At 44.9% G+C, this 16696-nt stretch overlaps 1 protein-coding gene across 1 annotated transcript; it reads right to left on the reverse strand.

The window, feature by feature from the left end:
* Nucleotides 1-11383: 11383 nt before the first annotated feature.
* Nucleotides 11384-15733, reverse strand: LOC123122380 (WAT1-related protein At3g02690, chloroplastic). The gene is made up of 7 exons (XM_044542575.1): nucleotides 15030-15733; nucleotides 14893-14940; nucleotides 14673-14795; nucleotides 12846-12995; nucleotides 12233-12404; nucleotides 12073-12133; nucleotides 11384-11973 (listed from the first exon to the last, which is right to left on the reverse strand). Exons 1-7 carry the CDS (start codon nucleotides 15540-15542, stop codon nucleotides 11865-11867), a joined length of 1176 nt encoding a protein of 391 aa, XP_044398510.1. The 5' UTR covers nucleotides 15543-15733; the 3' UTR covers nucleotides 11384-11864.
* Between the last annotated feature and the right edge of the window lie 963 nt (nucleotides 15734-16696).

Below are 16696 nucleotides of genomic sequence, written 5' to 3' on the forward strand. Positions count from 1 at the left end.
CCAAGTCGTTTCTGTTGCCTAGGTAGTTGTCCCTCTCGCCTTTGGCGGCAGCGGCGGCTGATCGCGGGTGGCGCAGGCAAATCTTCGCTCTTGAATCTGGTGACGTTCAGCGGCGGCTGATCAGGGGTGGCGCAGGCAAATATTCGCTCTTGAATCTGGTGGCTATCTCATTACCCGCTCTTGATTCGACTTTGTAATTGCGGGATTTGGAGGTCCGTGCGCTTGATGCATGTTTGAACGGGATTAAGGTTTTGCTGAGATTTTGATGATAACTCTGCTACTCCAGAGACTCTATGCGCGCCGCTGCCCGAAGATTTCTGGCGTGACGAACCCTCGTTCGCTCGGCAGGCCGATGGAACCCAAACTCCAGAGCACCAGCAAATTGTTGGAGGTTCGTATCATCCTCTAAATTCCCGTCAGTTTGTGCGTTTGAATGTGTGGCAACAAAACGCTTGCTCGATCGAATATATGGGTCCGTCAGTTTGTGCGTTTGAATATCAGTTGTACGTATGTGGCAACACAACGGAAGCTCGTCCGAATATATGGGAGAGGCGTGGAGCGCACCCAATAAAACACAAAGTTCTGATTTTTCTGTCTCTGTTTTTCGCTTATGAAAATGACAGGTTATAACCGAATCACATCCGTGCAAGAGCGTGGAGAAGGATGCCATGCAGGGAAAGACTTTGGATAATAAGCTTAGTAAAGTAAATACCTTTGCGAATAATTATTCTTACTGCTTGTATCCAGAAGTTACTGCTTCCTAAATGGTATCTTCATCCGCAGATTGCACAAGATCGGGTCATACATTCTACAGGTACCTGTCACCGATGCCGCTTTGGTTAGGTCTCCGTTTCGAAAAAAAAAAACTTTGGTTAGGTCTTGCAACGAGTATGTTCAAGCATTTTTTTGGTGATAGTGTCTTATTTTCTTTCGTCGTCTTAAACGTTGCATTTCATAGGTGGATGAATTTGCTCACCATTTGTGTTGCCCGAGTTTGGTGGCCCACTACAGCATGCCATTTTCAAGATACTATATGATAAACTGGTTCAAAAGAACGAAGTGGCCGAATGGAAGGCTGTTGCTGATGCACTTGTACACTTTATGAACTTCAAGATGGACGGTGTACCCATTAAACCTCTATATGGTCCTCCTTTCCCAACAATCCCAACAATCCCACCAGTAAGTAACAGACCTATTATTACGCTATTATTATATTTACTTTGGGTGTGACTATGTTGTGAGTCTTTTATTTTCAAATATATATACCAACGCATAAGCTGTGACTCCTTCTCTAATTGGGTCATTTCTATGTTTATTTCTGATTAATTTGCTGCCGCTTATCTCACTGTCAGCTTTACCTCCCGTTCGTCATTCAGTGTTTAACCTCAATTGCGTGAAAATTTTATTTCCCATCTGACCCTACTTGGAATCGACAAACGCAGAAAAGTTTTTATCCGCTCTAGAAATATGCATATCTACTAAGAGAAAGGCATGTCTAGTGAAAATAGAACAATGAAACTTTGGAGTTTCTAAACTGCAGAGATTTAGTTTGGCTATTTCTAGACTACACTTTCTATTACATAGTTACAACGTGTCCCTCCAGACTTACCTTCCATGCAAAGATACCAGGGACACCTAGAACCTTGTTCCTACATGATGTTGATGTATTATCAATCCAGGTTACACATTATTTTTGTCGATGAATAAAACTAATCTTACTCCATGCATTTTTTTTGTTGGGTCAACAGGCCAACGGCCGTAGCAGGTCAAGCGAGATGTTTTGTTCGATATTTCCTTGGTTATCAAGTTAGTTTTTAGCCGTCAAGTTAGTTGTTTCACGGACTAGGCCCCAATATAAAGCATTCACATAATTACCTCATATCTTCTTTATCGTTCCTAGGCTTAGAGTTTACCAATTTGGGATCACAATCATGTACGATGGCGGGCGATAACATAGAGGAGCAACACATCGCCGAGACCATCGAAATGACCGCCCTCTAGCTTGAGAACTTCACATGCGAGCGAGGGGAGGAGCATGCATTCTTAGCGGTGTTGCAATGCCTCACAACACCTCTCCAGCCCAACAACGGCGATGTTGGAGCCTCAACATTGTGACTGTCTACCGCCAGCCTCTCTAGATCAACCACCAATCTTAGGCTTACCACCAACGTTCGCCTCCCTCCCATAACCACTAATATTCTCCTGACCCCCACATCCCACCACCACAACCACCCTTCCACCCTCTGCCTACCATGCTTCGTCCTTCCACGCACCAACATATGTTGAAAATTAATCTTCCAGCAACATCCTACCACCACTTGCCATCTGCTACTCTCTTTCTTAACCACAGTCACCATCTTGGTTGCATGCAAGCACACACCTTGTCAACTATGGCTACACACCCCCATTGACCACCGTCCCAACCCTACCAAACCACAACCAGTATGCCTCCGGCTCGAGCTTCGCAACCTCGTGCTTCCACAAGCTTGATTGCCCACTTATCATGGCTTGATCGACCTGCACATGTGGCTGAACCGTTGCGAGTAGTTCTTCTGTGGCAAACGCATGGAGGAAGTCAAAATATTGTGGATGACATCCTATCACCTAAATGATGAGTCATGACTAGGGTAAGCCATCCTAGGAGCAATTAAGGAGGTGTGCCATTTGTGGTTTGGTCCATCCATCCGCCAACCCCCTCGGCTAGCTTGCTTACAATTCACCACCTTGAAACATGGAGTAGAACTCTTGTCCCTTATCTCTCATAACAGTGAACTAGCTGACCCCAACTCAACAACATATCTTGTACATGGAGGGGTTGCTCTAGGGGTTGCACACCGACCTCGAGCTCCAACGACCCCCTTGACTTACACACCACCATCACCATTGCCAAAGGCACATGAATATCCGCATCTGCAACCTTCACCTTTGACTCGAGTGACGTGGACCCGATGACACACCTTGGGTACGGGTGGAATCCCCTATCGGACATCTCGGCCAACAATGACTCCATCAACACATCTGATGAGTACCCCACCACCATCACTCTAACGCCTCACCCATGTGGAGATGTTCGAAGGATGACAATAAAGCTTGTGCTACCATTCCGAAAAGCAATATATATCAGTTGCCACATTGTGTGTGGCTATTCTACTGGAGCTCGATGACATCACATAGGACAATGTTAGGCGACACCAGCAAATTTGATGAGCCCCAGGTGTCACTGCACACCATTACCAACATTAGGAGCATACGTACGCCACACACAATGCAACTCTGTGTGCACATAGGGACAATTGCGTATGTCACCTTAATGGGCACATGATCCATTCAGAATTTCATTGATGCCTCAACGTCTTTGCTTTCTCGTGTCATCTTCGTCATTGGGTGGTAGCGTTTCTTCATCCCTGGCTTGTCGCTCTCGTGTATAGTCATAGTGACCATTTCCACCTTTTCATTGAGCAATCGGTTTTCACATTGTGGAACCATGTCATGCTGCTGAAGACCATTGATCCTAGCCATGATACCTACCCCATGCTGGCAGGAAGGCGTTAGATACACCTCTTCATCTCTCGTTGCACTCGTTGAGTGTCCCGTGCCATGATCCAGATGATTCTTTCATCAACTTTTACTTTCATGCTACCATGACTTGATCGTTTGACTATGTGGTTGAGGTTTACACTTAGTGATGATGTGAGATGAAAAGATGTCCATGTACGGGTCTACATGGACTAAATGTCGCTTCACCTCAGGCCCATCGAAGGTGTCGAGCTGGTTCTTGACAAGAACTGTATTGTCGATCCTTTTGACACTTGCACATGACAAGGAAGACACTATTGTCTTTAGTTGTTGGGTGTTGTATTTTAGTCTAAACAAGATTCCACGTAGCTAAGCTTCCACCTTCTTCTTGGTGTGCATGCCATGTTATGGAGATGTAGGTTTTCTTGCCACCCTTCGGGAGGTTGCCTCAACGTCTAATGGTTTGCTCTTTGATGATCCCATCCATCTTGATCGTGTCGAGGACTAATGGGTGTTTGCCATACGTTTCCCCAGTTCACGCCAAAGTGGATTCCCTCGCCTAGCTTTGAGGACGAGCCGCCATACCCGCCAGTCTATTCCTTTATTTGGTGGCCAGGTGTGCCTCACAAAGAGGGTCAATCTATCTGATCTGGATTGATGCCGTGATGGCCCCTCGTTCGACCACCACCTTAATGTGTGCGATGATTCGTTTTGTTGTCGTAGTTCATGCCATGATTCTTTGGTCGTCGTAGTTCCTACCATGATTCGGTCAAGGGTTCGTGGCCAGCATGATAGTTGCACGCCTACAGGTAGTCGCTAGAGACCCGTTTTGCTACCTGTCTTTGTCTACCTCACTCCAGTAGAGACGATGGAGGTGCTTTCGAAGTTTCCCAATGATGGCCTCCTACTCAACTCGCTCTCAGCCGATGGGTCCACTAGCACCACTTGTGTCATCATCTATGTACGTTGTTGGGGCCTTGTCTGTCAGCCACTTCCTACTTCCTATGCCACATCGTTCTCCCAGCCAATTTGTGCATGTATCCTTTTTGGAGTGACCCACCCATGAATTCTGGCCTTAGAGTGGGTTGACTCTGAGTGTCCATAGTTTGGTGCAATTTTTTGTTGCATCTATGAATCTCTCGCCCACCCGAAAGGGCCTTTTCAAAGCCCATTTGTGTTGTGGGGCAGATCCAAGGTCATGTGGAGCAGCTTGGTTTGTAGGACGGGGCTATCAGGACAGCTAGCACATGGATGTAGCGGGCCAGAACCCAAAAATAGCTCGCTCGCCTCGCTTTGTCAGGATCGCTCAGGAAGGCTTGCACGCTTTCTAAAAAAAAGGGGGCATGCTCACACACTAGATGTTGTTGTTGCTCTCCTTGTTTACAAAAAACATTACTATAAAAAAATCATTTTCTAAAATCTGAAAAAATGGTTAAATAAAAATGTCCATGATTTTCAAATAAATGTTCTTGAACTTGAAATAAGTTTGTGGATTTGAAAAATATTGACGAATTGGAAAAAGTTCATGAATTTGGAAAAAATGTTCACATAGTTGAAAAAAGGATCGCGAATTTGGAAAAAAAATTTGGGGATTTGAAAAAATTTCACGACTTTTTAGAATGTTATTGAATTTGAAAATTATTCTCGGTTTCCAATAATGTTGATGAATTTTGTAAAAAAAACATGAAGTTATTATTTGCTGATAATAATAAAAAGGAAAAAAGAAAAAACATGAACAGAAAACCAGCAAAAAAAGAGAGAAGAAAAACCAATCTCAATGTAGAAAGCTTCTAGAAGCTTAACAAAACTAGTTTGGTGCTCATGTGTAGAAGCGATACTAGATGGGCCCATCCTTAGAGCAAGTATGAGCATCAACACTATAAGCGCCAAATAGGGTTTCACCTCTAAGGAGCCCACCTACGTCAGTGGGCCTATTATCGAGGTCCAACTTCTAGGTAGTTATCACTTCCAACCCTTACTCGTTAGGCCTATATACCCCAAATAGTCTTGTTGTTAGGTCTAGAATGTGATGCACCATGTTCCTAACCTGAACATCCCCGTTCTGAAGAAAAAAACTTGAACATCCCCAATGACGAAACCATATTTGGTGGGATCCTTCAGTCTTTTGTCCACTATATGTTGGCGGCACTAGATATGTATCCCCGTCAAGGATTGACATCTCTGCTTGCTTGAGGGTGCTCATTTCGAAGAGAAAGAGCACTAGGCATGTTCTATTTAATCAACCATCCCAATGGTAAAGCATGTCTTGGAGCTAACTTAGGGCCAGTTCTTTTGGGCGGCTTAAAAAATAAGTTGTCTTTCCCCAGCTTAAAAATAAGCCGGTCCAGAAATTTACTGAGACTTCTAAATTAGTTATTCCATAACTAATTTAGAAGCCTAGGTAAATAAAAGAGGCGGCTTATGGGATAAGCTGGGAAGGAGGCGGCTTATTTTTTAAGCTGCCAAAAGAACTGGCCCTTACTAGTGTGTGGACGTTGTTGTTGCGGCACTTGTCGAAAGGTTCCAGTAGCCCAAGAGGAGAATTGATATCAGCGTCCTTGTCCTCACTCACATCAACTTCCTATCCAGGCAGTCTCAGTATTTGGTTATTCTTTTATATTCCACTTAGTCTACCCAACCAACACAATTAAGGTGTTGTTAATGTGTGACCCTGTATCTTATGACGATGGGTAGTTGTACTATTGTATTCGTGTACTATGTATACTGTACAGAAGTCATACATGTGGCACCCCGATCCAGAGGACCGTAATAGAAGTCCACATCAATGCTAGGATCAGACACTCGTGTGTATTACAAGAATGTTATCAAGAGCAAGCATAAAGAGTACCAACAGTTTATAGGACCACATGTGCTAGAACTATTACGTGAACCATGCTAGCTCCTTATACCCGCCTCACGACATAATAGATCTAACCGGCGACAACTGAAGCAACATCAAAAGACAGTACAAAAACATAGTGATTCCGGCCTCGCGACATCTGAAACAAGATGTAACCGGCGACAACAGTACAAAAACATAGTGATTCCGTTCCCACAGGGTACTGACTTGGTTACCAACTAGCCCTTGAATGTAGCATCTTGCCTTCAAGGTGAAGATGTAATGGAAGAATCTGGCACATAAAAAGCTAGGTGGGTTTAATGGACAATACTATTGCCATGCATTTTTCAAAAAATAACACGAAGGCATGAAAGACAACTGATGACTAGGGCATCATCAACCTTAATGCTATGCTTTTACAGAAAGTTTTTTCACCCACCGCTAAGTCCACCCGTGGTGACAAGATACTTCGCATGGTCGCTCCGCCCTTCCTCGTCTTTTTGTCTCATTATAGTATATTTCACCGGAAGTTGTTCTCTCTTAAATTACTCGGGAGACCCTTGGAGGGGAGCAACAAAACATAGCCGTTAATGTCGACGACGCCATGGTCTTTTGACTCTTGAAACCGGAAAATTCATGTGAGTTGTTTGATCAATTGACATGTCATTCTTTTGTGCTATTGTTTTGTCAAATGCTCGGCGGAATTAGTGCCCACCAACCCCTTTTATTATTGAAAATTTCCATATTGTTTCTAGGTCTATACAGTAATAGAGAAAGAGTTTATGACAACCGACGAGGACGTCTAGTCTACGGAGGAGGGTCCAAAGATCATCGTCCTTGGTTGCTAGGTTGTTGTTGCCGTCATTATTCGTTGTTTTGTTGCTAACTCTAATGGTAACTTTTGGATCCTCCTTAGAATTGACATTACAGTCAGTTGTCGTCACGTCGTACACATAGAAAAAATAAGATTTTTTAATAACAAATAACAAAATGACTAAAGGAATAAATGGGCACTGCTCTTTGCATGCATTTGACAGAAAAATTATGCAAAGAAATCAATAGGCTGATGACTAGGGCGTCCTCGACCTTAAGACTATGTTGTTCTGCAAAGTCTTTCCACCCACCACTGAGTCCATCCCGCGTGATAAGATACTTCACATAGTATTTTGTCAGCAGGGATGGACTCATTGATGGCCGGAAAAACTTTGTGGAAAAGCATAACCTTAAGGTTGACGGCACCCTAGTCATCAATTGCCTTTCATGCATTTGACAGAATAACGCAAAGAAATCACAAGGCAATTGATGACTAGGGTGTCATCGACCTTAAGGCTATGCTGTTCTGCAAAGTCTTTCCACCCACCACTAAGTCCATCCCTGTGAAGTATCTTCTCACCAGGGATGGACTCAGTAGTGGGCGGAAAAACTTTGTGGAAAAGCATAACCTTAAGGTCGACGAAACCCTAGTCATCATTGCCTTGTCATTCCTTTGTGTTATTTTCTGTTGAATGCGTGGCAGAAGCAGTGTCGATTAATCCCTTGGTCAATTTATCACTGAAAATTCCTATTCTTTCCTATGTGTATATAGGAAGAGAGGATGAGGTGATGAAAAATGATTGTGATGTCAACTCTAAGGAGGAGGATGCTCTCAAGGCGGTGAATGAGATGGTGGAGAACTCGAGTCGAGCAAAAAAAGACTATACATGTTGTGCTCAACTCCAGCTCCTCATTCATTGCACGGATAGTATCTTGAGAGTCATCATCCTTGAACGGAGGGCTCTCGTCTTCTCCACTAATGTTAAGTGAACATCATCCTTGGTTGCTAGGTTGTTGTTGCCATCATTATTCGGTGTTTTTTTGCTAACTCAAATGGTAACTTTTGGATCCTACTTAGAATTGACATCACAGTCAGTTGTCGTCACCGCGTACACATAGAAAAATAATATCTTTTAGTAACAAATATCAAAATGACTAAAGGAATAAATGGGCACTGCTCCTTGCATGCATTTGACAGAAGAGTTACGCAAAGAAATCACAAGGCTGATGACTAGGGCGTCCTCGACCTTAAGGCTATGTTGTTCTACAAAGTCTTTCCACCCACCACTAAGTCCATCCCGGGTGACAAGATACTTCATAGAGTATTTTGTCAGCAGGGATGGACTCAATGATGGCCGGAAAAACTTTGTGGAAAAGCATAACCTTAAAGTCGACGGCACCCTAGTCATCAATTGCCTTGCATGCATTCGACAGAAAAATAACACAAAAAAATCACAAGGCAATTGATGACTAGGGCGTCATCGACCTTAAGGATATGCTGTTCTACAAAGTCTTTCCACCCACCACCGAGTCCATCCCTGTGAAGTATATTCTCACCAGGGATGGACTCAATGGTGGGCGGAAAAACTTTGTGGAAAAGCATAACCTTAAGGTCGACAAAACCCTAGTCATCATTGCCTTGTCATTCCTTTGTGTTATTTTCTGTCGAATGCATGGCAGAAGCAGTGTCGATTAATCCCTTGGTCAATTTATCACTGAAAATTCCTATTCGTTTCTATGTGTATATAGGAAGAGAGGATGAGGTGATGACAACTGATTGTGATGTCAACTATAAGGAGGAGGATGCTCTCAAGGCGTTGAATGAGATGGTGAAGGAACTCGAGTCGAGCAAAAGAAGACTATACATGTTGTGCTCAACTCCAACTCCTCATTCATTGCACGGATAGTATCTTGAGAGTCGTCATCCTTGAACGGAGGGCTCTCGTCTTCTCCACTAACGTTAGGTGAACATCATCCTTGGTTGCTAGGTTGTTGTTGCCATCATTATTCGTTGTTTCGTTGCTAACTCTAATGGTAACTTTTGGATCCTCATTAGAATTGACATCACAGTCATAGTCAGTTGTCGTCACCTCGTACACATAGAAAAATAAGATTCTTTAGTAAAAAATAACAAAATGACTAAAGGAATAAATGGGCACTGCTCCTTGCATGCATTTGACAGAAAAATTACACAAAGAAATCACAAGGCTGATGACTAGGGCGTCCTCGACCTTAAGGCTATGTTGTTCTGCAAAGTCTTTCCACCCACCATTGAGTCCATCCTTGGTGACAAGATACTTCACAGAGTATTTTGTCAGCAGGGATGGACTCAGTGATGGGTGGAAAAACATTGTGGAAAAGCATAACCTTAAGGTCGACGACACCCTAGTCATCATTGCCTTGTCATTCCTTTGTGTTATTTTTTGTCGAATGCATGGCGGAAGCAGTGTCGATTAATCCCTTGGTCAATTTATCGCTGAAAATTCCTATTCTTTCCTATGTATATAGGAAGAGAGGATGAGGTGATGACAACTGATTGTGATATCAACTCTAAGGAGGAGGATGCTCTCAAGGCGGTGAATGAGATGGTGGAGGAACTCGAGTCGAGCGAAAGAAGACTATACATGTTGTAATCAATTCCAGCTCCTCATTCATTGCACGGATAGTATCTTGAGAGTCGTCATCCTTGAACGGAGGGCTCTCGTCTTCTCCACTAACGTTAAGTGAACATCCTCCTTGGTTGCTAGGTTGTTGTTGCCATCATTATTCGTTGTTTTGTTGCTAACTCTAATGGTAACTTTTGGATCCTCCTTAGAATTGACATCACAGTCACAGTCAGTTGTCGTCACCTCGTACACATAGAAAAAAATAAGATTTTTTTAGTAAGAAATAACAAAATGACTAAAGGAATAAATGGGCACTTCTCCTTGCATGCATTTGACATAAAAAATACGCAAGAAAATCACAAGCATGATGACTAGGGCATCCTCGACCTTAAGGCTATGTTGTTCTGCAAAGTCTTTCCACCCACCGCTGAGTCCATCCCTGGTGACAAGATACTTCACAGAGTATTTTGGCTGCTAAAATACACTGTGAAGTATCTTGTCACCAGGGATGGACTCAGTGGTGGACGGAAAAACTCTCTGTAAAATCATAACCTTAAGGTTGACGAAACCCTAGTCATCATTGCCTTGTCGTTCCTTTGTGTTGTTTTCTGTCGAATGCATGGCGGAAGCAATGTCGATTAATCCCTTGGTCATTTTATCACTAAAAATTCCTATTCTTTCCTATGTGTATATAGGAAGAGAGGATGAGGTGATGACAGTTGATTGTGATGTCAACTCTAAGGAGGAGGATTGTCGTGTTTATGGACTAGGGGTGTCCTCTTTGTGGTACGACGATCGTCCCCTCTGTGATTCGGCGAGGGGCTAACACGCTCAAGATCGACTTCTACTCCTTGATGATGAAGATGAATTGATACGGTGATTTTTACCCAAATTTGGAATGCTGGGAAGCGTAAAACCCTACGTCCTGCTGGTTGAATTCACTGAGTGGTGAAGCTTGGTGTTATAAAGCGTTGAGCACTCCTTGCCAGGATCTAGCCTAACTATGTAGTGTCTTCAAAGGATTGAAACCCCTACTATGTAGCCACGGGCCTCCTTTTATATACCTAAGGGGCCACCACATGTGGCTATTATAGAAGAACACTTACATCATTAAATGCGGGGGTATGGGTCGCCCGGAGCTCTTGCCCGAAAGCAAGGTGCATGCTTAACCCCCTACTGTATAGCCATGGGCCTTCTTAACCCCCTACTATGTAGCCATGGGCCTCCTTTTATGCATGGAGCTCTTGCCAGGGAGCAAGACGCCTGTCTTGTCACACCGCTTGTGGTGTATTTGCTCTGACCGCGAGGTGTTGAGTGCACGGTAAAAAAGGGTGGTGACTTACCCGCGTCTTCACCTAACTGCATCGTGGCAGTGTCTCCGCACGCCAGGCTGCCACCCAGTCAGCCCTATGGACTAGGGCCACCGCTGTAGGCCCCTGTAGCAGCAGCTGTCGCCCAAAAGTGACACCAGTTTATGTGCATTTTGTTCTCTTGATGAACACAACTATCCCAAAAGTGACACCAGTTTATGTGCATTTTGTTCTCTTGATGAACACAACTATCTGTGAGGAAAACAAAGACTTCTGGAATACAGACCAAGGATCAGATCTCACCAGAAACAATTGCTTTTCGCTCATTAGACATCTCCATGCTTGCAACTACTTGTACATAGGGGCTGCTTCTCCCATATTTGTACAACACATCAGCTATTACACAAACCATCTGAACTATGTAGCCATGCAATTGGTTTTCTTTGCACTTTTCAGCTCCACGTGAGAAAGTTGTGCTGAAATGGAGAAAAGCATGACTATATCCTCGACAACTTCATCAGTGTGCAACACAGGAGTTGTGGGTGAGTCATCTGATTATGTTTGACAGATGACAGAACTTGTTTGCACCAGCTTATACCATCTTTTTAGTCGAAATACGGGGACGCACATGTAACATGCCTCTTCAAGCTGTGCAAATTGGTGGGATGTTTATTACTAACATGTACTTAATCTTCTAACCCCTGTACAGCGCCGTTACATGTGCTCCAGTGAAGTGCAATACCCGTCTGGCACAGAATCTATCAATTTTTTGACTGTCTCTTACTTCTCGCCTATAATGCTCTTGTAATTAACCATATAGATGGCAACCAATGTCAGAAGTGCACCACCGATCTGCTCAGGTGCGAAGGTCTCTCCCAGATAGAGGAACCTGAAAAGGCAAGGAGTGCCCAGACCAAAAGTTGAAAACAAACATCGCATTTTATGTTTGTGTAAATTTTATTGTCCAGCATACTGCAAAGAATCTTACCCAAAAATGGAGGCGAACATAGGAGTCAAGAAAGTAAGAGAACTAAGCGTGGTCAAACTACCTGCAGGAATAAGAGAGAAGAAGTATGAAATGCTGATGAGAATAAATTGTGGAGAGCTCTAACTGCATTGAACTGGTTGGAAGCGAACATCAATCTTACCTCTTGTAGCATTGTAGAAGTAGACACCATAGCTGACAGCACTGCCGAATATAGATGTATAACCCAGAGCTGCTATGTCACTCCATGTAAGTTCTTGAATGTGTCCATTAAGAGCAGGATCGTGATTAAGAACAGATATAACCAACAAAGGAATCCCACCTAGTACCATGTGCTGCAGAGCGATAGAGATAACATTAGCCTTTTATGTGGTGTGATGTCAGGCTTCCATGATTTGAAGTAGGAACATATCTAATACTGCTAGGTTAACTTGATGCTTCCAGCAAAGGCGGTTCAAGTTTCATTTGATGTTGCAATTCATAAGCAGTTGCCCTGTGCATTAAGCCCCACCATAACATTAGCATTTTACGTTTCAATTCATACTTGAGTTACTCAGATAGGCTACCAACTTAGCACTCCTGGAAAATATACAGAATCAACTGGCCCAAGTAGACCATGAAAAAAAGAGGGGATGATTTTGAGACACAAAAACAAAAGCATATTGATGGTATTTTAAACGCATGCCATAAAGGCCATCTTATCATTCCCCCGCAAAAAAAGCCCATCTTATCATAAAATGAATAAATGATAGTGTATTTATCTGCAGAATGCATACCCATCCTGTTGCCATGATTGGATCAGAATACTTTGATACCCAGCGAACCATGATAGTTCCGACCGCCATGCTTTGGGCCGAGAGGAACATCCACCATTCTCCACTCCCCCAGACTGATGTGTTGTTTCCTTCAACTGACAGTGCTGGAACCTAAAGTAGATTTAAAGACAATCAGAATATTATAACGTGCACAATAATAATTCATACTCCCTCCATTCACAAATATAAGATGCTCTAACATTTTTTCTGAATCAGATGTACATAGACACGTTTTAATGTGTTTGTTCACTCATTTCAGTTTGTATGTAGTTTATATTGGAATATATAAAACATCTTATATTTGTGAACGGAGGGAGTATAAACAAAGAGCAACATTTCACCACTTTACCCATAAAGGAACTTCTCACCATTTTACAGATTGATATGTCATTTCTTTAGTCCCAGTGTCCCACATAGTAATAGTGGAAGAAAGTCGACTTCAGAACGTTGGCAGAAGGAAATTATTGTCTGTACTACTACTAAGCTTAACCATTTAAACTTTTTGGCCGGTTCTGCTGCAGTGGCGCGCCATCGGGCTTCGGATCGGCATAAACGGCGTGGAGGGTCTGGCAGACTGGTTGGCAATGCCTCCAGTCAGATCTGATCTGGCCGGTGCAGCCGGCGGTGGTGGCCATCTCCTCCACCGAAGGTGGACGGCCTGACGCTGGGTGGTCGGATCTCGAGATCCGTCATCTAGTCCCGGCTACGAATCGGGGAGACCTAATTGCCGGTGAAAACCGAGCTGATGGCGGACGATGGCGACGTTCTGCACCGTTACCTTGATGAAGGCATCATCGTGTAATTACTGTCGACCTACTCATGCTGCTCCGGGGAAAACCCTAGGATCTGGTCTTCCAGATCGGACGATGACGGCATTGCAGTGTCGTTTCTCTCTTGACAACATCGTTTGTGGAGCAGCGCCGAAAGACAGAGGCAGGAGGTGGAGCAGCTTCGTGTTGCACGAATCTGCGGTGGAGATGTCAAGTCATGCCTGGCCGACAGGTGCTTACGTTGTGTCATGCCTGTTCGGCAGGTGCTACGCACTACAGATCTTCCAGTGACTTCAAGCTGTGTCGGCTGGTGGTACTTGGCGGCATGGTGTTGCGGTGTACCGGCGGCGACTGCAACGTGCTCAGCAGTTTGCGTGGAGGTGGTGCCGTTGGGCGCCGTGGTGGCGTCGACGGATGGCCGGACTGGCAAAGATGATGCGGATCTCTTTCTTGAAGATGGGTCAGCGGTTCGATGATGATGGCGGCTTCTAAAATGTGTGTATGTGGTGTACGCTTTAGGTTTGTTGCACCGGCTGTAGGTTCCGACACTTTATTTGGATGGATCGGCGACGACACCGGTTTTAGACATGGGGAGCAAGAACACTCCACATTATCGATATTTGTAGGTGTGAGTGGTGGCTTCGCGTGGTTTAATGTATGTTTTTGTCAGATCTTTGTTGAATAATCAATAAAGATGGCTATATGCATCGATTGATGCATATGCCGGGGGGTTTAACCTCCTTTTCAAAAAAAAAACATTTGAACCTAAATTGAGTCATCGAAACTGTTGCGGTCTTCCGGGTTGTACTATACTAGTAATGTCTATTACCTGTGTGTTTTAAAAGCATTTTTGGTACTTCAGTGGTATCTGAGTATACCACTTGCTTTACTTGTTAAAAAAATGTACATGTTATTAACTAATCGTAATCAATTGAAAAACTAATCGTAACCAATATCTGAGCGTGGAGATACGAGATTGCTTGGAAACGTTAGAAATGCATTGCAAAAATGTACTAACCTCGAGGAGCAAAAGCCCAACAACACCCAGTACGAGCCCCCCAGCTCCTATCGCCCCGATAGACTCTCCGAAGAATAGTGCTGCAAGGATAGCAACCGTCAATGGTTGGGAGTCAATTATGACCTGCAACGAGGATCACAGTTCCGTAAGTGATCGACCAAAATGGCAAGCCAATTGTTTGCCATCGGAGGTAGAGAACAGCACGGAGAGTTAGCCTTACGCTTCCGAGGCCAGCCGATGTCTTCTGCAAGCCCTCGGTGAGAAAGCCCTGCAAAAGGAGGAAACCAAACCCATGCTGGCTTCAGGAACCGCACAACCACACGCTAAGGATCACGCCTTTCACCTATCTATATCCACCTGGAAGCAGGCGGCGTCGATGAGACCGAAGGCGGCGATGGCGCCCCAGGCGGCCCACCCGGAGGGCTGCTTCCTGCCCCGCGCGGCCGCGAAGGAGACGACGAGCGCGCCCGCGGGGAGCAGGCGGAGCGCGGCGACGAAGAAGGGCCCGGTCTTGGGTATGACCCCCTTCATGGCCACCATGGCCGTGCCCCAGAAGAAGAAGGGCGACACCAGCGACACCCACTCCCACCACTCCCTCCCCGCGAGCGCCGGGGCGACCCCCTCCTCCGCCCCAGGGTCGCCGTCGACGACGCACTCGACGTCGCTGCCCGTGCCCACGCAGTCGAGTTCGTCGGCTGCGGGCGGAGGCGCATCGCCGCCCCCGGCTGCGATACGGAGACGGAGGCGGAGGCGGGGGCTGGGGACGGTGCCGCGGCGTGGGACAGAGGGGAGAACGGGAGCGGAATGGCGTCTGGGAGTTAGTGGTGGGTGGAGCGGGAGGAGGAGGCGGAAGGGCGCGGCGGTGGACATCACGGCCTGCCGGCCGGCGCTCGAGCGGGGTGCTGCGGTGATCCGGCGGGTCGAAAGGCGGCCCCGGCAGCGGCCGGCACGACGGGAGGAGAGAGGAGCGGCGAGGGTGTGTTTCCGCTCGCGCGGCGTGTCGAGCTCAGCTCACCTCGCTCGGCGTGTGGGTGGTTTTTTTTTAGGAACGCGTGTGGGTGGGTTTCAGTCGATCAGCTCGGTGTCGGGCCTGTATTTCAAGCAGCAGGTTGGGTCGGCCCACAAGTGCCACGGCAAAATTTTCAAATTTCACAAGATATACACGATCTTGTCTAAAAATATTTAAAAAAAAACAAGATATACACGATCTCCCTAAAAAAAACATCGCCCACAATCTCTGTGGCTGCTGCTTCCTTCCTTTGAGAATCAACGGACCCAAAATTAAAAGACAGATGACTTCTAGCTCTAATGTGAAAAAAAAAGGTATACAATCTACCCCTATACAGTCTCCCCCAAAAGCAAGATCACCGAAATGCTTGTGTGTCGAAGACCCGTGCAGCTAGCTACGGAAATAGGCGTCCAGAATCTGATCTTGCTTAGATCGTTCCATGCATGGGCTTCTCATTGAGGAGATCAAAGAGTTTCTTGAAATTTTTGCCACCAAGTATCCAATCAACTGGGTTAGGCGATCTGCCAACAAGGTAGCTCATAAGTTAGCTAGGGATGTCTGCTTGAATAAAGCATGTAAAACTTTGTTTCGTTCACCTTCGGGTTGTATTTCTGAATTACTGAACTCGGAATTGGTCTAGATGAATAAATGAAGCAACAAGTTCCCATATGAAAAAACAAAATGGCCAGAAAAGAAGCAAGAAACGAGTGTAGCATTTTGATGCCCAGTCTTATCTGCACCTAGTCAGGAAAAAAGTCACAAATTTTTTTGCATGCTGAGGTCCGCTTCAATTTTAAAATCATTTGGATATCTGAGCAGCTCTCGGCAAAAAAGACAAATCGGGTCAGAACAATGCATGAACATAAACCTTTTTTACATACCCAGAATTTGTCATTTTTGCCGAGAGATGCACAGATGTCCAAATGATTTGAAAATTGAAGCGGATCTCACGCATTAAATTATCTACCATGCAAAAAAAATTGAAAAATTTCTAGTATTTATTTTAATTTTTTTC

Source organism: Triticum aestivum, chromosome 1B (genome assembly GCF_018294505.1).
Source record: "Triticum aestivum cultivar Chinese Spring chromosome 1B, IWGSC CS RefSeq v2.1, whole genome shotgun sequence".
In the NCBI taxonomy this organism is placed as follows: domain Eukaryota; kingdom Viridiplantae; phylum Streptophyta; class Magnoliopsida; order Poales; family Poaceae; genus Triticum; species Triticum aestivum.

Bases quoted from the DNA above. Each gene is read 5' to 3' on its own strand.
- LOC123122380 (XM_044542575.1), bottom strand. From the start codon at position 15,542: ATGTCCACCGCCGCGCCCTTCCGCCTCCTCCTCCCGCTCCACCCACCA. The intron at 12,996-14,672 runs GTTAGTACATTT...AATCTACTTTAG, and splicing joins TTGGGCTTTTGCTCCTCGAG to GTTCCAGCACTGTCAGTTGA. The intron at 11,974-12,072 runs GTAAGATTCTTT...TTGCCTTTTCAG, and splicing joins ATGTTCGCCTCCATTTTTGG to GTTCCTCTATCTGGGAGAGA.